Source organism: Rattus rattus, chromosome 8 (genome assembly GCF_011064425.1).
Source record: "Rattus rattus isolate New Zealand chromosome 8, Rrattus_CSIRO_v1, whole genome shotgun sequence".
In the NCBI taxonomy this organism is placed as follows: domain Eukaryota; kingdom Metazoa; phylum Chordata; class Mammalia; order Rodentia; family Muridae; genus Rattus; species Rattus rattus.
In genome coordinates this window covers 40,392,307-40,413,784 of record NC_046161.1, presented here as the reverse complement: position 1 = coordinate 40,413,784, position 21,478 = coordinate 40,392,307, and the positions used below count along the sequence as shown (strand labels likewise).

General features: G+C 43.9%; 1 protein-coding gene across 7 annotated transcripts in view; it reads left to right on the top strand.

Moving 5' to 3' along the window:
• Rnf214 (ring finger protein 214) overlaps positions 1 to 21,478 on the top strand; it is a 34,841-nt gene extending 13,363 nt beyond the window's left edge. For 5 of the 7 annotated variants that reach the window (XM_032909501.1, XM_032909500.1, XM_032909503.1 and 2 more), the window contains 10 exons: positions 1,519 to 1,658; positions 13,286 to 13,382; positions 13,576 to 13,664; positions 15,032 to 15,122; positions 15,327 to 15,425; positions 16,322 to 16,698; positions 16,823 to 16,955; positions 17,545 to 17,649; positions 17,918 to 18,013; positions 18,921 to 21,478. In XM_032909501.1, the coding sequence (XP_032765392.1) occupies positions 1,519 to 1,658; positions 13,286 to 13,382; positions 13,576 to 13,664; positions 15,032 to 15,122; positions 15,327 to 15,425; positions 16,322 to 16,698; positions 16,823 to 16,955; positions 17,545 to 17,649; positions 17,918 to 18,013; positions 18,921 to 18,986 (1,293 nt within the window). In that variant the 3' untranslated portion in view covers positions 18,987 to 21,478. The remainder of the gene's footprint in view (positions 1 to 1,518; positions 1,659 to 13,285; positions 13,383 to 13,575; positions 13,665 to 15,031; positions 15,123 to 15,326; positions 15,426 to 16,321; positions 16,699 to 16,822; positions 16,956 to 17,544; positions 17,650 to 17,917; positions 18,014 to 18,920) is intronic. The other 2 variants (XM_032909502.1, XM_032909504.1) reach the window with 1 other exon arrangement.

Here is a 21,478-nt window from a genome sequence, read left to right as displayed (position 1 = left end):
CCTTTATGCACAGAGAAAAGGGATACTTGTCACAGGTGGTGAACTTTGTATTGTGCAGTCTTATGAATTTACTCATACATGTATTTATTCCTGTTGTTATATTGTAAGACAGCAAATGTCTTAGGGTTACTGTCACTGTGATGATCACCTTTACCCAAAGCAAGTTGGGGAGGAAAGGGTTTATTCAACTTACACTTTCAATAAATCTTTTTTTTCTTATTCATTTATTATATATAAGTACACTATATATAAGTACACTGTAGCTGTCTTCAGATACACCAGAAGAGGGCATCGGATCTCTTTACAGATGGTTGTGAGCCACCATGTGGTTGCTGGGAATTGAACTCAGGACCTCAGGAAGAGCAGTCGGTGTTCTTAACCACTGAGCCATCCCTCCAGCCCTGAAATTGATTCTTTTAGTTCTGTTTGATTCCAGTAAGTCAGCATATGGATGTATAATCACTGAAATAAACTTTCAGGCTGGGAGTAGTGGCTCAACCACATCTGCTGCTAGGATGCTGAGAGAGACTGAGTGCAGCAAATTTGAGGCCAGCCTGCCATGCTACATAGGGATCACAAAGTTAATCTAGGATATATAGTAAAGCCATGTTCAAAATACCAAAACCACCGAGCGTGGAAGTGCATATCTGTTAGTGCAATTTTAAAAGTAATATTTTTTTATCCCAACTACCACCAAAATAATGAGACAGAGTCTATAAGATTTATTTAATCAGGCTTTATGACCCAATAACTGAGCAGTACTAATCTATTTTAATCTTTTAAACTAATCTGACTGCTTCCCAACCAAAATTCCCGAGATACTTGCGTTCTAATATTGATCTGGCTCTCTCTGCTTCAAGTGTGTTCTCATGGTGGCTCCTGTCCGAATCTTCTCTCCTATCTCTCCCCCTCCCCTGGCTGGGATCAGAAGACCAGCCCTATTCTCTTCTCTGCTCAGCTATTGGCTGATCAGCTTTTATTGACAAATCAGAGAATAAATGGGGAGCAATGTTTACACAACATTCAGACAAAAATTAGAATAAGCATTGCAGTGCCACGTCTGGATTGCAAGCAGATATGCGGGCAAAGAAATCAGCATTGAATAATAAAGGATCACCTTTACACAGTGCACAATAACACTGTGCCCACACATATCCATAATCCAAGTAAGTAGACCTAGATGTAAGGGATCAGGGTTCAAGACCAGCTTTGTCTACATATTTAGTTTAAGCCCAGCCTAGGTTATGTTAGACCCTATCTCAAAACCAAACCAAACCACAAAACCTGTCGGGCTGGCTGGGTATGTAGCTCAGTAATGGAATGCTTGCTTAATGTATACCAGGCTCTTGTTCAGAACCCTAGCAATGCTCGCGCACGCGCGCGCGCGCACACACACACACACACACACACACACACACACACACACACACTTTCAGATTGAAACAAACAAAAACCCAAAACACTTGAAAGCTAACCTTTCTTTCTTTCTTTGTATGACTGTAATTATGTGGGATTTAGGAGATACTAAAGGCCATTCAGGATGTGACCATAAAGCGAGAAGAAACCAAGAAGAAGATAGAGAAAGAAAAGAAGGAGTTCTTGCAGAAGGAGCAGGACCTGAAAGCTGAAATCGAGAAGCTCTGTGAGAAGGGCAGAAGGTAAATGCTTCTGCTACACGTATGATCCTGTGTGCATGTATGTCTGTGTGGGAGGGCCAGCTCCATTGCTTGTATGTGAGAAAGAAACACACGTCAGAATTCCCAGTAACTTAGTATTCTTAGTACCCTACCTGACACAAAAGAAAGAAGCTCAGAGAGTTGGTACTGTTCTGAAATGATAAGTAATGGCTGAGGATTGGATCAGTGGTTCCATCCTGGGCTCGGGCCCCAGCACCTCTGCCCCTCAAAAAAGAAGTCACATTGTTAACTAGCTGGGTTCCAAGTATGTTAATAATTTTTATTTATATTTTATAAGCTCTGTGTGTGTGCCTGTCTGTGTGTCTCTGTGTTCTGGGATTACTGCACAGCACCATTGCATGCCGAGTTGTAGGCATCTTGGGGATCCAAAATAAGTTTGTTATGCTCACATAGCAAATATTTTGCTATGAACCTCTCCACAGCTCCAGGACCAAGATTTCTGTTATTCTAAAACCTGGTTCACTTGCTTTATATCCTGAGGGGCATTTTTTTTCTCCGTAAACTGAGGTCATGGGAATGTTTTGAATGGTTATGCTGTTTGTGAAAGAATTATCTAGTGATCATGTCCTCTTCTTAATACTGTAACAAGCAAAATGGACCTTGAATTTGGCTGCACTCTCATTTTCCAAGTTATTTGAAATCAGGTGCTTGAAAACTCAACTGTGCATTCTGTGATAGTCATTTAACATTCTTTTTATTTATTGAGAAGGACTTGGGTGTTGTAAATATGTATAATGCTAAGTAAAAAGTAAGTAGCAAGCTCATCACCGATTCATTCCCAAAGTGAGGCGCTAACCGGAGGGTGGACAGTTCTGTGCGCCTCCACGTGCAGAGGAGCATTAGGGAGAGGGTCTGGAGGGTGGACAGTTCTGTGCGCCTCCACGTGCAGAGGAGCATTAGGGAGAGGGTCTGGAGGGCGGACAGTTCTGTGTGCCTCCACGTGCAGAGGAGCATTAGGGAGAGGGTCTGGAGGGCGGACAGTTCTGTGCACCTCCACGTGCAGAGGAGCATTAGGGAGAGGGTCTGGAGGGCGGACAGTTCGTGCGCCTCCAGGAGCATTAGGGAGAGGGTCTGGAGGGCGGACAGTTCTGTGCGCCTCCACGTGCAGAGGAGCATTAGGGAGAGGGTCTGGAGGGCGGACAGTTCTGTGTGCCTCCACGTGCAGAGGAGCATTAGGGAGAGGGTCTGGAGGGCGGACAGTTCTGTGTGCCTCCACGTGCAGAGGAGCATTAGGGAGAGGGTCTGGAGGGCGGACAGTTCTGTGTGCCTCCACGTGCAGAGGAGCATTAGGGAGAGGGTCTGGAGGGCGGACAGTTCTGTGTGCCTCCACGTGCAGAGGAGCATTAGGCAGAGGGTCTGGAGGGCGGACAGTTCTGTGTGCCTCCACGTGCAGAGGAGCATTAGGCAGAGGGTCTGGAGGGTGGACAGTTCTGTGCGCCTCCACGTGCAGAGGAGCATTAGGGAGAGGGTCTGGAGGGCGGACAGTTCCGTTGAGAATCTGGTGAGTTGTTAGGACATGGGTCACACTGATCATTCTCAGTTTTGCAGTCTTCCCAGCAGAGCATTGTCCTTTGCGTTGATAGTGATCAGAACAGCTGGCAGCCTGCCCATGCAACGCTGGCTCTGCCACAGTCTTCACAGCTGATTTGGGGACAGGGAGCACGTGAGATCTTAAAGATCTATAGCTTTGGTCTATAATTTTGTCTAGACCCTGTGACAGATTTCCTTTTGCTGTGTACTCTCTACTCTTTTTTTTTAATATTTAAAGATTATATCTATGTATGAATGTATGTATATATGTATGTATGTGTGTATGTCTTCAGAAGGGTATTGGATCCCATACAGATGGTTGTGAGCTACCGTATGGTTGCTGGGAATTGAACTTAGGACCTCTGGAAGAGCAGTCAGTGCTCTTAACCGCTGAGCCATCTCTCCAGCCTCTACTCTCCACTCTTTTTTTTATTCTTTTCTTTTTTTCTGGAGCTGGGGACCGAACCCAGGGCCTTGTGCTCGCTAGGCAAGCGCTCTACTGCTGAGCTAAATCCTCAACCCTACTCTCTACTCTTTATGCACCTCTAATTACCTCCTCTTCTCTCTGAATAGCTACAAGTAATCATTAATGCTAACAGCCTTACTGAAGACTCAGTTTGTTTGTTTATGGTAGGCCATCCATATGTAGCCAAGGCTAACTTGGAACTTACTATCTTTCTGTCCTTACCATTTACTTGGATTACAGTGTTGTTAAATTGGCCTCAAGTTCACTGTGCAGCAGAGACTGACCTTAAGTACTTGGACTTCTGCTTCTCCTAGGTCCTTGGTTACAAGCACGCTCCATCACTTCTTGCCCAGGTTTTGTTTTAATCTTTGTGCATGCATGTATGTGAGTGTGGATCTCAGAAGACAATGTCAGGTGTGTGTACACTGCTGTGCCCAGCTTTTACATGGGTTCTGGGCATTTGAACGCAGATGTCAGGCTTATGTGGAAAGTGTTTGCCAGTCTCCCTAGGCTGGTTGTGGCTGGTTGTGTCCACAGCCTTTTTCTTGCTTGAGTTCTCTAGAGTGAACTTTTTTCATTTCATAGTCCTGGTTTGCCTCAAGCTTTTATTGAGTGTTTTCCTTAAGGATTCTTGTCCATGTTGTAGGGAGGGGGATGTCTTGATATAAAGTAAAAGTGGCAAAAATTATAAAATTGGTGACTTTATATGGTCTGAAATTTCAAAGAAAAAGTTGAAGAGATGGCCATAGATTTAGGGAGGAATCAGCTGGCAACAAGTGGGAAAACCTTTGCAAGCAGGCGGCCCCAGACCAGGGGGACAGTGAGGAGGTGTGTGTTACAGTGGAGGAATGAAGCTGATAAAGACCATCATCACCTTTGGGGTTTTCTGTAGAGAGAAAGGTTTTCAGAGAGGAGGGCTGCCAGCCGATGTGATTCCATCTTAGATCACTTGGGTGGTTGGAAATGGGCTCAGGGAGAGTTGATGACCAGGCAAGAGCTGCACTGCCTGGCTAACTGGAGTAATAGTAGCTGGAGAAACACGGTTTCAGAGGGGTGGGAAAAGCCATGCTTTCATGTTAAAAGTTTGCCACGAGGAGCTGGAGGGATAGTTTATACCATATACCAAGTGGTTAAAAACATGTGTTGCTCTCATAGAGGACCAGGTTTATTTCCCAGCACCACATGGTGGCTCACAACCATCCGTAATCTGATACCCTCTTTTGACCTCAGTGTTTGTACACCCACGTGGTGCACATACTTTCATGCAGGCAAAACACTTATACACGTTACATAAAATAAGTAAGTCTTAAAAAGACTTTTTAAATTCTCCATGATAAAAATACTTCTGGGGTATGTGTGTGTGTGAGAGAGAGAGAGAGAGAGAGAGAGACAGACAGACAGACAGACAGACAGACAGACACGTGTACAGTGTGTAATGTGTACGTGCATGCACAGGAAGAGTTAGTTTCAGGTGTTCCTTCCATTGTTCCCTCACCATACTATCTTCAATTTTTTATGTGTACGTGTGTATGTCTGTCTACCATGTGTGTGCCTGGTGTCCAAGGAGGCCAACAAAGGGTTTACAGTTACAGATGTCATGTAGGTCCTTGGGTGTGAGGGATCAAACTCAAATCCTCCGGAAGAGCAGCTAGTGCTCCTAACTGTTGAGCCATCCTTCCAGCCTCTTCTACCTTTTATTTATGTTGTTTGTTTATTGAAACCATGTCTTACAGACTATCCAGTTTGAATCAGCCTGGATTAATGACAAGCTTCATTTTAATTGGAGGTCTGGTCCATTTATAGTCAACGTAGCTGATATCGTTTTACTTAAAAGTGTTCTAAAGAACTGTACAAATGAAAACTAGCTGAATATTGTTTAGAATTCTATTTTACTTTGACCTTTCTGTGCCAAAGTATCCATTTTTCTAATTCATTGGCAACATGTCATGAAGTAAAACTAAGTGTCATTGATCATGTTGTGTCAGAAAGACAGTTTTCTTGGATAAAGTTGGCAAGGTTTTTATGTGCTGCTTTTCCCTAGTGTAGGTCAATTGTAGGGCTCTCCTCAGCTTTTCGTCCTTTGCTTAGTCATCTGATACTGTCTAACATTTGGAAACAACATCTCATAGAATGCCCCTAGTTTATTAGTTCTTCAAACCAGAGCTTAAAACCCAATCACCGGTAGCCCAGCACGGGCAGAGGAAAGTGTCAGATATCCTCACACAGGTCAGGAACAGTACTTGAAATCCCTGTGCCGGTGCACAGTAAGGAGAGGAAGCTGAGCTGGTGGCATGGCACGGCGGGCTGAGTGTTCATGTCTTTCTCTGGGTCACACCAGACTGTCTCAAAAAACCAATGCAAGAGCAAAGCAAAACCCAAGCAAAGCCGAGTGCATTGTGAAAGGTAGAGAATGAGGGCACAGCCATTACTTTAAGTGGGTGAGGCTGATGGAGATGAGAGGCTAGGAGAGATGCGCAGACACTTAGGGTCAGGACTTTCTGTAGTCTTTTTCTTCTTGACACAGTCTTCTATAGCCCAGGCTGGCCTTGAACCCAATATGTAGCTAAGACTGGCATTCCAGGCACGTGTTACTATGCCCTGGGCCTTTATATATTAATAATTAACAAGGACTCTAGATAGATAACATTTGTTTGTTCCTATTTTATCTATCAGTATTCACTGAGCCAGAAATTAAGGCAAAAATATATTTATGTGATTTATTTTAAAATAACATAATATTTATATGTTAACATAAATACTGTTTCTTCATGAAAATTGCTTTGCAGTTTAAATTGGTTTATTTAGAAAAATAACATTGTTTAGATACATCTCTTTAGTTAAAAACAAAACTTAAGTTTTTGTAAATTTAATTCATTACAAGTGTTTTTGTTGAAGTCTGGAAAAAGTTGTAGTACATGAGTGAGCTACAAGACCAAGAGGTATTTTAATGGCTGCTACATATGACTGTACATGTTCTTTAATGTGCTAAAGCTTGAATTTGATAATTATTTCTGAATTGCTCTATCCAGTGTTAAAATCTGTTAGGGTGGGGGATGGTTGAAATGTGAAGTATGTGTGTATGAAGTATGACGTATACCACTGGGCTGTATTCCCAGCCTAGTTTTGTTATTTTGAGACAAGGTCTTTCTGTTGACAAGCATGGCTTTAAACTTACTCTGTAGTCCAGGCAAAGTTGAGCCTCCAGAGTAGCTGCAGTTATAGCCGTGTACCACAAGGCCTGTTGGTTTACGTTCTTGCTGTTTTGTTTAGTTTGCTCTTTGAAACAGTCTCACTTTGAATCCCTGCTGACTTGGAGCTTGCTGTGTAGACCAGGCTGACCTCAAACCACGGCATCCTTCTGCTTCTGCCTCCAGAGTGCTAGGGTATAGGTGTGTACCACAATACCTTAACGCTTGAATGGACTTCTTAGTTAAGGAGTAACTTATTTTTCCTGTACCCTTTTTGGGTTAATAAATTAAATTCCCAGATCAATAGGGAGAAAAACTAGTTTATTTGTACGTGCAATGTACAAATGTACAGGAGAAAACTACTAGGACCAGTAACTTAAAGGATTAGAATTTGAGGTTCAGTGTTATCTTCTTAGGCAAAGGTAAGAGGAAAGAAAGATAGTTTTAGGAAAAAAAAAATGTGTGTGTGTTTTTTGTGTGTGTGTGTGTGTGTGTGTGTGTGTGTGTGTGTGAGAGAGAGAGAGAGAGAGAGAGAGAGAGACAAAGAGGAGAGACCAGACAAAGACACCTCAGATGTCATCTGCAGGAACACCATCCACCTCCTATAAGAGAGGGTCTCTTTGGTTTGGTCTGGAGTTCACCATTTAGGCTAGACTGGAAGTCTATTGCCTTCCCTACCCAGTGCTAGGAGTACAAGTTTCTATTCCAACCATGGCTGTCCTGAACTTGCTTTATAGACCAGGCTGCTTCCCTAGTGCTGGGATTAAAGGTGTACACCATGATCAGCATTTTTATGTGGGTTCTGCTGATTAATGTCAGGACTTTGAGCTTTCTCGGAGGAAGGGTACTTACTTTCTAGCTGAGTCATCCCCCATTCTAGACATGACTCCCTAGAGAGGGGTGAAGACAAGCTCTTAGAGAGTGGTTCGTGGAAATAAAAAGGAGCCTTCAGTAGATGAGAATGTCTGTGGGCCAGGGAGGTGATTTAGTCTGTAAGTGCAAGAATACATGAGGACCTGAGTTGAGACTGTCAGCAACTACTCAAATGCCAGGGATGGTAGCACATATCTGTAACCCTAGCACTGGGGGATAGGGTCAGTGAGACAAGAAGATCCCTGCAGCTCATTGGCCAGCCAGTCTAACAGTTGATAAACTCTAGGTCCATGAGAGACCCTGTCTGAAAAACGTAAGCTAGAAGCCTGGGAAGGTAGCTCAGTGTTTCCTGTGCAAACACAGGACCTGAGTTTGTATCCCCAGCACTCATGTGAAAAGCCTGCCTTGGCCTTTAATATCTGTAACACCGCCCTCAGCCCCCCACACTGGGGGAGCAGAGAGAGGGGCAGATCCCTAGAGTTTGCCAACTAGCTGGCCTAACTAGTGTTTGAGCTGTAGGTTCAGTGGAGAGATCCTGTTTCAAAAAATGATATAGAGAGAGGTAGAGGAAGGCACCTGCCCTCTCCCTCTGGCTTCCACATGTACTGGATGGGCTATTAACTCTCCTAAAGAAGAGGCTCGTGGAGCTGGAGACATGGCTCAGAGGTTAAGAACACTGACTATTCTTCCAGAGGTCCTGAGTTCAATTCCCAGCAACCACATGGTGGCTCACAACTATCTGTAACGGGATGCAGTGCCCTCTTCTGGTGTGTCTGAACAGCTACAGTGTACTCACATTAAATAAATTAAATACATTAAAAAAAAAGAAGAAGAGGCTCGTTACCCTCCTTGTGGGAGGAGATCCACCGTGAGCAGCTTATGAAGCTCTGCTCTCTACGGGTTGCTGCTTTAGCTCTCGTAAGGGAAATTTCAAGAGCTTCCCCACCACCTTATAGCTATGAAATCTCAATGGCTCTTAAAATTATCTTTATATTATTGAATGGGACCATAGTTGATTTGATAACACACTACATAATTTATTAAATATTGCCCCAACCTTGTGTAGATCTTCAGAGCGTTGATAGAATTTTTATACAAAAATTTAAAATCTCAGGCTGGAATGATAGTTCAACAGTTAAGACTACTTGCCGCTCTACAGGGACCCAGGTTCAATTCCTAGCTTCTACATAGAGTGGTTCTTGACTGCTTGTAGCTCCATCTCCCAGGCCTCCATGGACATCTTCAGACATGTGACATATACATTCACATAGATAGAGCTTAAAGAACTAACAGACCCTTCACCAAAAAAGAAAATGGCTAAAATCAGAAGAATACTAAAGCATATATCCTATTAGTCACAAAAGTGAGGGTACCGGCACATGTGACTCATGTGTTCTCAGGAAAACTCCAGTGTCAGCTCATCAAAGAATGGAAGTGAAAAGGTAAATAAATACCCTTTTAACTGTCTGCTCTGTCTTGTCCATCTGACCCCTTTATTTCTTATTTATTTTTGGATTTTCGAGGCACAGTTTCTCTTTGAGACCTGGCTGTCCTTGAACTCATTCTGTAGACCAGACTGGCCTCAAACTGGAAAACTGCCTGCCTCTGTCTCCCAGTGCTGGGATTACCGGTGTGCCCTACCACCACCTGGCTTGCATGCTTGTTTCTCTCTCCCCCTTCTCCTTTCCCCTCCCTTTCTCCCTCCCTTCCCCCTTTCTTTGTTTCTTTTCTTTCAAGCTGACAAACTTAAGTTTCAGGCTCTGTGGAGTGGCCTTTAATGTATTTGGGGACCCTGCCAACCCTTTGAAAAGTGCAGCCCCACCTCTGTGCTCATTGCCTGCTTCCATCTGCTGGGATTCTGGGCCCTTGCCCCTTGTCCTTTGCACATTGCCTAGCTCTGCCCACATAGTTCTTGTTCCTTTGCTCACCAAGAAAACTACTGGAAAAGTGTCTGGGTTATAGCTATACGTTTTTAAATGTCTAGCACATCGAGGCTACTCTTAAAGATGTTGAATCAATGAAGAATCATCCCAGTAATGTTTTTCTATATCTAATCATTCTTTGTATGGTTGCCTTCTTTTGAGAAGCTGGTTTCAAGCCCAGCTTGGTAGTTTTAGCCTATATTCTTGGTACTTAGGAGGTAGAGGCCAGATGATCTGGACTTCAAGGTCAGCTTCCAATACAAAATGAGTTTGAGACAAGCCAAAACTACACGAGATCTGTTTCAAGCACCCACACACACCAAAAAGAAAGGGAAAGATTTTATAAAAAGTTGTCTTAAGATCAGGAAATATACCTTTGACTTACCTCTCCTCTGGTCTTAGTTCCACTTTGCTTCCCTGCCTTTATCTAGAGTGTAAGGTAATTCTGCAGAGAGTTCTTAGGTTGAGGACTCAGAGATCCTATTGTTATCTGTACCTTTAACAGTCAGAGGTATTTCATGGGGCACTTGACATTTGCTCCTTTATTCCAAGGAAGTATTCTTACAGCCCTTATCAGAGGGAAAACAATTATGTAGCCCTGGCTATATAGACTAAGCTGACTGCAAATTCACAGAGATCTCCTATGTCTGCCTTTCAAGTACTGGGATTAAAGGTATGTGCTATTGTGCCTAGCTGATATGTTGATATATTTGTATTTTAGTTTCTCTGAGGAAAGTTGTTTTAACATCCAAATGATAATTGGCATTTATAAAGCTCTTACTATTAGTTAGAGACCGTCTTAGGCATTTTACTTATGCTAACTAATTTTGTCTACACAGTGATAAAAGTCGATTCCTGTGTTCTCCCCACTTCATACTCTGTGGAATCAAGGCAGAGAAAAACTCATTGGCCAAGTAGTGCAGAGTAGTGAGGCTGGGAATGGAGCCCCACTGACCTCAGTTCCAGAGCCTGTGGCTTGCCTGGCTTACCTCCTCTCATGTCTACTGCATCACTTTTGCCATTAACTTGTGTTAGTCACACAGAGATGCTTGTTATGGCGTTATTTACAATTGTAAAATTGAAGATAACAAGAGGAGTTGGGGATATAGCACTGATTGCTCTTCCAGAGGACCAACATGGCTGCTCACAAAAAAAAAAAAAAAAAAAAAAAAAAACAGTCTATTACTCCAGTCCCAGATAATCCAGCACCCTCTTCTAGCCTCTAAAGATACTTAATGCACATGTTACATAGGCATACATATAGGCAAAACACTCGTACACACATGTATGCACACACCCACAGAAAAGATTATAGTTCCCATAGTCATCCAGATTTAAAAAAACGTAACAAGGAAAATCTTAAGTTGGTAATGGTAGACCTGCACAGTGGACAGCAGTTTCTGTCTTTTTGTAAAAAACATTTTTAGATTTAATATTGTTTATGTGTATGAGTATTTTGCTTACATGTATATCTGTGTACCACAAGCATACTTGGTACTCATGGAGGTCAGAAGAGGGCATCAGATCCTCTAGAACTAGACTTGTGGATGATTGTGAACCACTGTTGTGGGTGTTGGGACCTGAACCTGGGTCCTCTGCAAGAGCATCCAGTGTTTTCAACTACTGAGCCGTCTCAACCACAAGTTTTGTTTTGTTTGGTTGTGTGTGTGTGTGTGTGTGTGTGTGTGTGTGTGTGTGTGCGCGCGCGCGCGCGCGTGTATGCTTATTACATATCTTATATATTATATACACATGCACATACACACACATATAGGGGGCTCTTTTTAGTGTTTAAACATCTTAGTGTATGAGTCTGTGTGCGTGTGTTTATGCCACTGCAAGGATGTGGAGGTCAGAGAATTTACAGTCTCGGTTCTTGCTTTCCTTGTTTGAGACTGGGTCTCTTTGTTGTTTTTGACAGCTAGCCTGTAAGCTTCAGGTGCTCCTTCCCATCCCTCTGTAAGAGTGATGTGATTACAGATGCACACTACTGCCTGCTGCCCTGACTTTACTTAAATTCTGGCATTTTAATTTTCATGCTTAGATGGCAAGTGCTTTACCTCCTGAGCTATCTCCCTGGCCTCCCCAGCCCTTGTTTTGCCTTTTGAGACAAGGTCTTACATTGTAGCTCAGGCTAGCCATAGAACACAGTAGTCCAAACTAGTGCCAAGCTCACGGAAACCCTCCCACCTCAACTTCTCCAGTATTTGGGTTATAGATGTGACCCACCCATTCCTGACTGTAATAGTTGACCTTTTTATATGTAGTGTGCTTATGAGAAGTTGAGCTTAAAATTCAAACTTAACTTAAAGATAAGATTTTGGGGGCTGGAGAGATGGCTCAGTAGTTAAGAGCACTTGCTATTCTCAGAGAATATGGGTTCTGTTTCCAGCACCACCAGGGTACCTAACAGTGGCTTGTAACTGCGATTCCAGCGAGTCTGATACCCTCTTCTGGCCTTCCTGGACACTATAAGAATGTAGTGCTCAGACATTCATGCATCTCTCTTAGTATGTAACTCTTCCCAAACTATGTTCTTTTACCTTTTTAAAATGTGTTGAAGAAAACATAAAACATGTTCATCCCATTCTTTCTGTGCTTTTAGCTCTCAGTTCATATGAGAAAATCATCCTGGTCTATTCCACAATGGCTTCTGTAGTCCTGAGCAAGAGGGCCAGCTGTCCCAGTTTAACACAGAAAGACCCATCTCCTAGGAGATATTTCAGTGCCAGGCAAGCCAGAACAGGTCACCTTGATCCTGAAAGTGACTGTCACCAACCCTAGGGGTAGTTGTTGGGGTAGGAAGCGTTTTAAAATGGAAGAAATGTCAAAATGAGAAGTACTAGGTATGATGAAAGTAATTTTCTTTTTTCAAATAGAATCTCACTCTGTAGCCCAAGCTGGCCTAAAACATAGTCATGTAACCTAGATGGTCCTTAAATTTGTGACAATCCTCTTGTCTTAAAGCACACAATACTGGAATTATTACCAAAATCCTTAACCACCTGCCACATCCAGTTCACATTTTCCTTTGGAAGGATTTTCTGTAGTTGCAGCAGTTATGGAAATGCAGAGGTCGGTGAGCTGGCTAGTGATAAGTGCCGTGTTGATTGTATGTTAGAGGTGAGCGCTAACCGACCCAGCGTTTGCATCTGTGTTCTTCACTGTCCACATGGAAAGACACACTGAGAGGTAAAAGGAACACCATAAAGGTTTTGAGTCCTTTGAAAACATGGAACATTGTGCCTCATAAGGGACTTTGTTTCTTTGAAACAGAGTCTCACATTGTAATCTAGGCTGGTCTAAAACTCAAAGCAATCCACCTGCCTTAACCTTCCAGACTAGGATTATAGGCATGAGCTAGTATGTCCAGCTAGGTTTGGGCTCGAAGAGATATCCTTTCCTGCACTAGGTAACTAGGGAAAGTGTTAGAGCTGTTAGAATTGAGACCATTCATCATTTGTCTCTCTCTCTCTCTCTGGAGTGAGGCCTGGGAGTGAGGCCTCACAGCAGTCTTTCAGCACATCCTGGTGTTTGCCTTTTACCTTGCTGTTGCTCAGTAAGCCTCATTTCCTTTCTTAACTTTGTTCCTGGCTTCTCACTGTACAGAGAAGTGTGGGAAATGGAACTGGATAGACTCAAGAACCAAGACGGTGAAATCAATCGGAATATTATGGAAGAGACAGAGCGGGCCTGGAAGGCAGAGGTAAGAAGAGACGATGTCTTCAGAGCCTGCATTCTATGCTCCTAGGTGCTGTACAGTTTTGGTAGTAGAGCATTAGAAGCCTGGAGACACTTGTTCTAACTACACTAGTTTGTGATTATAAAACTAACAAGTTCTCCCTCCCTCCCCCACTTCAACACCCCTCCCCTCTCTCTGGGGTGTGTGTGTTCCTTAGATCCTGTCACTAGAAAGCCGGAAGGAGTTGCTGGTGTTGAAACTGGAAGAAGCAGAAAAAGAAGCAGAACTTCATCTGACTTACCTCAAGTAAGTGTCTCCCTCTAAGGCCCAGGTCAGCAGGCGTGGCTTGCTGTCCTCACCAGACTCTTAGGGCCTTATCTGTGTGTACCTGTAACTGCTCAAGGATTTCTCGTCCGTGTTCTTCCTGCACCTGTTTGCTGTTTCCTCTTCTTATAGCTTTATGCTTTTCATTGATGACTTTCTGTGTAAGTAGATACTATCCACTCAACCATCCAAGTATATACAAGGCTTTGGAGCTTTGTTCCTTCCGTGGCCATTTCTCCTCTGCCCCAGGGTTTGGAGGATCCATGTAGCATTTTCAGGCAGGCAAGAAAGAACCCTCTTTGTGGGATGATGTCATGAACCAGGCATGGGGTTTCTTTCCTATAATCCCAGTACTTGGGAGTCTGAGGCAGGAGGATTGAAAGTTCCAGGCCAAGATGGTCTCAATGGGAGACCCTGTCTCAGACAGAAAGGTGGTATCATATATGTGAAGCAGATGACTTAGAATCTTGGGTTCCCTAGCATTTGCTCCAACCTCTTTTTTCAAGGACCATTACCCAACAACTGTGTATCAGCATAGACCTGGGATTTAGGGCAAAAACCCAGGCCCTGGCCGCCCTGCCAGGCTGTGCTCACTCACTCATCCCAGTCCACCAGTTAAGAGATGAGTGACGGGAGAATGATAAAGGGACTCAGACATGCCACAGCTGCCTCTGGAATCCCAGCATGGGCTTTAGGTTCCGCTGCTTATATCAGGACTGTTTACTCACATGTATGTGTGTGTGTTTGGTGTCATCACAAGAAGGGATTAGTCTGGTCCCTACAAGATGACCACTTCTACCTAGGGTGCAGGCTAGCTAACCCTTACGGATGATTGCCCTCATGGCAGGGGGGGCGGGCCTCTTTCCTTCGACCCTGGTGACTGCCACTTTAGAAGAGTTGCTTCTGGACCATCATCATCATCATGAGAGGGTATTATATATTAGATGCTTGCTGATAAGTGACACCAGTGAGCTAAGTGACATGCCTATGCAGAGGCAAGCACACTGGGACACAAAGGAGACACAAAATGAAGGCAGAAGTGCTGAGCTGTCATCTTTTAGTTACCGTAAGAGACCAAGTATAGTGGCAATGCTTTTTGGCCCAAACTATTTCTAAACCTATATTTTCCATAAATCAAGAATTGATTGTCAGTCAGGTGGTGGTAGCAGTGAACAGCATTGGGGAGGCATATCTCTGTGAATTCAAGGCTAGCCTGGTCTACAAAGCAAGTTCCAGGACAGTTAAGGCTACACAGAGAGATCCTGTTTCGAAAAAACAAACAGAAAAAGGATTGTTTGATTGTTGTTGTTTTGTTTTCTGAATTCTATGAATTCTTTGTCTTTTGAAAGATCAACTCCTCCAACACTAGAGACAGTTCGTTCCAAGCAAGAGTGGGAGACAAGACTGAATGGAGTTCGGATAATGAAAAAGAATGTTCGGGTAAGTGTAGTTAACAGTGGTGATTCACTCAGCCCCAGTTTGTGCTTAACCTCTCCTAACAGCAGGTCGGTAGGTAGCCTTTTGCACTGCTGCACAGAGCTGCTCCACTCTCCTGTGTTCCTCAGAGTGGCAGCAGTATACTTTCTTCCGAGGTCCACTCAGCCTAGCGGTAGAAGACAGTCTTTTCTCTTCCTTTTGTTCCAGGACCAGTTTAATAGTCACATCCAGCTAGTGAGGAATGGAGCCAAGCTGAGCAGCCTTCCTCAGATCCCTACCCCAACTTTGCCTCCACCACCCTCAGAGGTAAGAGTGCTGGCTCCGAGGAGTCCCTCCTGTGTGTGTTGTTGGACGAATCACTGTTGTCTGCTTGTTCTTTTCATGAAGACATTGGGACCATCCTTATTTAGTGCCAGAGTGGAAAAGTTGCTCATTGATTTTTGTAGTTTTCTCTCTTAAAAAAACATTGTTTTGTTGTTGTTCTTGTTTTGATTTGCTGTGTAGTTTTGGCTGTCCTGGAACTGTGTAGACCAGGCTGGCCTTGAACTTACAGAGATTTGCTTGCCTGTGCTCCCTGAATGCTGGGATTAAAGGCTACACCACCACCACCACCCAACTCTTAAAATTTTTTTTGTATGTGTCTGTTTATAATGTATGTGTGAGTGCATGCTTGTATATCTGTGCACACATGTTGTATGTGTGTATGTATGTATATGTTCGTGTATGTTCCCCTACATTTTGGCCAGAGATCAACTTTGGGTTACTTTCTACCTTTTAGGGTTTGTTTGTTTGTTTGCTTGTTTGAGACAGGGTCTTACTCAGTATGAATAACTCATTATATAGACCAGGCTGGCCTCAGATTCACAGAGATCCCTCTGCCTCTGTTTTCTGAGTGCTGGAATTAAAGATACGCATTACCACACGTAGCCTGTCTACCTTACCTTTTGAGGCAGTCTCCAGAGCTCAGGGATTGGCTAAACTGGCTAGCCACTGTAGGGATCTGCTTGTCTATGCCCCTATAGCTGTTTGAGTTACAGATATGTGCCCCACTGTAGACTTTTATGTAGATGTTGGGATGTGAACTCAAGCCCTTATGCTTGCAAGGCAGGTACTTTACCAACGGATCCATCTCCTTATCCTTCACTCCAATTCCTAATCTTTTCTCCCCATCTCTTTTGTCCTCTACCTCTTCCCGTTTGCAGGCAGATTTCATGCTTCAAGTATTTCAGCCCAGTCCCTCTCTGACCCCTCGGATGCCCTTCTCTATTGGGCAGGTCACTATGCCTATGGTTATGCCCAGTGCGGATCCTCGCTCTTTGTCTTTTCCAATCTTGAACCCTGCCCTTTCCCAGTCCAACCAACCTTCCCCACCTCTTCCTGGCTCACATGGGAGAAATAGCCCTGGCTTGGGTTCCCTGGTCAGCCCTCATGGTCCACACATGCCTCCTGCTGCCTCCATCCCGCCTCCCCCAGGCTTGGGCGGTATTAAAGCTTCTACTGAAACTCCCCGGCCCCAACCAGTGGACAAACTGGAGAAGATCCTGGAGAAGCTGCTGACTCGGTTCCCACAGTGCAATAAGTAAGTGCCATTCAGGATCAGTCCAGGTATCTATCAGAGCAGTGCTTATGGTCTGAGATAAGGAGGCTATGTGAATGTTCCCATGAAAACTAGTGTTCTTTCCCTCAACATTGTTTTTTCTCAGGGCCCAGATGACCAACATTCTTCAGCAAATCAAGACAGCACGTACCACCATGGCGGGCCTGACCATGGAGGAACTAATCCAACTGGTAGCTGCACGACTGGCAGAGCATGAACGGGTGGCATCAAGCACTCAGGTAAGAGGAGCCTCAGGGAGAGAACTTAGGCCTGCCAAGAGGTTGAGAAAGAAGCCAACCAGAAGAACTGGAAGTGAGGCGATCAGAGCAAAGAATATCTGCTCTATTTTTTCATCATTAAAAGTGAATTTATTTCTTTTTGTGCTTTCTTTTTTTTTTTATTAAATTTATTTGTTCGTGTGTGTGTGTGTGTGTGTGTGTGGTGTGTGTGTGGTGTGTGTGTTTGTCTGTGTGAGTTAGTGTGTGTGTGTGTGTCTGTGTGAGTGAGTGTGTGTGTGTGTCTGTGTGTGTGGTGTGTGTGTGTGTCTGTCTGTGAGTGTGTGTGTGTGAGTGTGTGTGTGTGTGTCTGTGTGTCTGTGTGTCTGTGTGTGGTCAAAGTTGGTGGACAACTTCTGGGAGTCCATTTTCTTCTACCTTGTGAGTTCTAGGAATTGAACTCAAGTCATCAGGCTTATGTGCAAGCACCTTTACCCACTGAGCCATCCTGCTGGCCCCAGGTTTTTTTTTGTTTTTTTTGTTTTTTTTTTTTTGATACATGCTCTATTGCTCAGACTCTCTTCCCTCACTTTGAAATTATTTCTACCCACAGCCACTTGGTCGGATCCGGGCTTTGTACCCTGCTCCTCTGGCCCAAATCAGTACCCCAATGTTCTTGCCTTCTGCCCAAGTTTCATACCCTGGAAGGTCTTCACATGTAAGACTCTTTTCTTTTAACACTGGGATGTGGAGAAGCACAGGGTGAGGAGGGAGTGGGTTACAGGTAAGACTGCTAGAGGAAACCATTATCTCCACAGCAGGGTTGTTTGCAGCCCTACAGGGGACATGCTGCAAGTACTTTAGGCAAGAATCAGGGCTTGCATTTCTTTTGCTGAAGAAGAAACCGATGGAGGATGGAGTCATGGGCATAGCAGGCAAGGTGACCCGGAATTTGACTAGTTGTGACCAGCCTTCTTGTCCCACAGGCTCCGCCCACGTGTAAGCTGTGTCTGATGTGTCAGAAACTTGTCCAGCCCAGTGAGCTGCATCCGATGGCCTGCACCCACGCGCTGCACAAGGAGGTAGGTATTGTATATCATTTTGGGCTCTGCTCTGACAGCTGAGATAATTTTTCTTGAATATTTTACTGGGTTGATCCTCATCACTGGTATTTAGTCATAAAGTTTTCAGTCACCTGTGGCCTCACCATCAGCAGAGCCCAGAGTCTGCAGCTCATAGGTTTCCACCCCATTCTCTGCAGGTGACTCCTCAGAAGCTTCCCCTTAAACACTGACAGCTTATTTTCTTGGATCTGCCTGCTTGAGCTGGGAGGAGTGATAGGGCCTGAATAGGAGATTAGTAAGGGCACTACCGGAATAGTCTGAAGGCCTGCTGTCTTCACAGACTCACAGTAGCCCCTGCAGCAGCAGGTGACTCCTTCTTAACCATTTTATTTCGTTCATTTTATTTTTCCAAGTAGAAACTGGGTTAACAATTAAATTCTTTCAACTCCTTATGTAGGTAAGACTCACCTTGAACTTTTTTAACCTTGAACTTCTGATCCTCTTGCCCCACCTCCCATGTGCTAAGTTTACAGGTGCGTGTCGCCACACCTGGATTATGTGGTGCTGTGGATCCAGCTGCACACTAGGCCGGCACTCAGAGCTACATCTCTAGCCCGACATTTACATTCTTGATAAGAAAAGCCCTGAGGGCACACACTCATACATTGAGTAAATATTTTTCTAAAATAAAGACACCTGTGTTAACCTCAGGCCTCCATGCACATATGCACATGCACTAACACTTTTTCATACTAACAAGTGCATATAACTTATAACACTCAGAGAGACCAATGAAATAGCCCTGCTAGTCCATTTGGTCCCTGTGAGAACTTTTGAGGTTAGGTCTTATGATCTTTAAGGGCACTCTCTGCTAACCTTACTTTGTTTTCCCAGCCAAGTCTGAGGTGTGTCTCTTTCTTTTCAGTGTATCAAATTCTGGGCTCAGACCAACACAAATGACACTTGTCCCTTTTGTCCAACTCTTAAATGATGGACCCGCCTGGGGAGGAAGAAGAGGAGAAACGGATGTGAACAGGAAGCGCGGGTTCAAGATTTCTAAAACTCTATATATTTATACAGTGACATATACTCATGCCGTGTACATTTTTATTATATAGGTAATGTGTGTATAGAAAGTCTGTATTCAGATGTTCGTAATGAAAGTATGTATATAATGCAGAAGCACCCCTCCCCCCCTCATCTTGCAGGCTTTTGTGAGGATGCAGACTGTAGGGATATATGATCTTTAATTTGGCCTTGAAATCATGATCCCTGCATAGGGCTGTTGTCTAAACATCTAGGAAGCTGCTGTTGTGCTAAGGCCATCCTGCTTTGGTTTGGCCCAGCCCCTAGTCCATTTTTATAAGGCTCATGTATGCAGATTTGCAATCTGGTGCTCACCTGCTGTGCATCCAGACGCCTGGCCTTGCAGGGGCCTCCAAAAGCCTTGGTGTTATTTTAGCCACTCTACTCCAGTAGATAAAATGATACTGGTTGAGGGGGAAGAAATGTAACTCTGATAGTTTGATTCTTCATTGAACATTTTACTGTGTTAATGCTCATTATTTATACATTGATATCAGGTATACAGGATATTCTGTTTTACGTCAGTAAAATCTACAGTCCAAGAACAACAAAATCAGGTTCCATTTCTCCCACCATCTTCTGTCTACTCTACTTTCTGGATAGAAAAGCACAATTCACAGATTTCCCCCTGGGCTGAGCCACCATCCCCTTGTTGCGACTAGTTTAGCCTCCACTAAGCACTGACCAGCCAGGCTTGCAAAGTGCTTAACCTTCCCATTCCTCTGGTCTCCTGATCTAGCAGTCCCCTTCCCCAAAGGTTAAGGCAGTTGGTTCACCACCAAGTGGTTTGGTTACACCTTGGATGAGCTCCACACAGGCACTGGGGTGAGATGTTTGTGCAAAATAACTCGCAGAATAATCATGGGATGTTGGACTTCATTTGTCAATCAAGAAAGCTATGGAGGACACATTTCCTGTCTAGGCTACAGTGAGACAGTGAGATGAAGGGAGGTGGTACAGTTACAGCCATGCTCTGTGGGTTCCCATCAGAGTGAGATGGTTCTCCACCTCCGCTATTGAGTACTTCTGGTCTTCATGTCCGAGACAGCTGTGGCTCTGAGAACCTTGAGTCTTTTCTAATCTTTATCTTTACTCCTATAGGAAATGGCTTTAATTACCTTCTTTTTCAGAATTAAACAAGTATTAATTGAGAAAAAAATTGCATCTGAGGGAAGGGCAACATTATGTTACCGGCAATTGATGTTTTCCCATTTTGGGACTGGGAATGCTTCTTGAAGCTAGCAGTTTGTATTAGGATAGCAGCTCTCCTTTCTAAGCTAACTAACTCTCCTTTGGTTTTTCTTCATCGCCTATGAGCTCATGGATGAATTCTCTCCTCTTGCCTTATTTGTGCAGGCTGACTGACAGGCATGTTTAGGGGACTGGACTTCCCAGGGTTACCTTGGCATCTTTAAGAGGGAATGGAACAGCCTGAGTCCTAAACTTTTTAGAGGTCAAGTGACCTCTGTTCTTTGGTTAATGAAGTACTTTTGCCTTCTTGTCTCCAGTTTGGTACTACTTCTACAGAAAAAGGTGGCAAAATGGAAGTCTGCTTCCTTTGTTCTTTTCATGTAGGTGATTTGTTTTATCTTGTAATCTTAAGATTGCTCTCTCCCCTCAACTGTGCAGCATCCAGCACTAGCTGTATAGTACCTCACAGTGTCCCCTGAAAACTGTAAATTGAAAGTGAGCATAAAGAATGTGTTTAGTTAAACATAGTGGCACAAACCTGTAATCATGGCATTTGGCAGGTGGATGCACAAGAGGCTAGCCTGGGCTACATATCTCGTTCTCCTGGCCCCTTCCCCTATGGACACACACACATTCACACACACACATATATGGTTTCTGTCGAGGAGTGGTGGCATACACCTATAATCCCAGCATTCAGGAGGCAAAGGCAGGAAGGTTGCTACAGGTTCAAGGCTAGCCTGATCTACATGAGATGCTGCCTCAAAAAAGAAAAAAAGAAAAGGAAGAAAAGAAAGGAAAGAAAAAAGAAAGTAAGAAAAAAATAACTTTTCTTTTCAAATAAATAAATAAATAAATGAATGAATGAATGAATGAATGAATGAATGACTTTGAAGCCAATAGAGTAGAGAGGAAAAAAAGCAGGAATGAGTTGGGGCCAAACTGTCTCTCAGAGCAAACCCTAGGAAGGCAGCATTTTGGAGAGTGGGCCCTTGCAGTTGGAGCCTTGTCACTGTGGCTCTATCCTTGCAGAGAAGCAGTGAGAAAAACAGAGTCTGCCATGCCTGTTCCCATCACCTCTGCCCACCGGGCCTCAGTCCATGCAGACCAGTGGCAAAGCCCCACATGCAATGTGGAGATAAGCAGTCATTTTTTCAGGAGACTTTGAAAATAGAGCTGTATAATACATATTTTTACAAGCAAGAA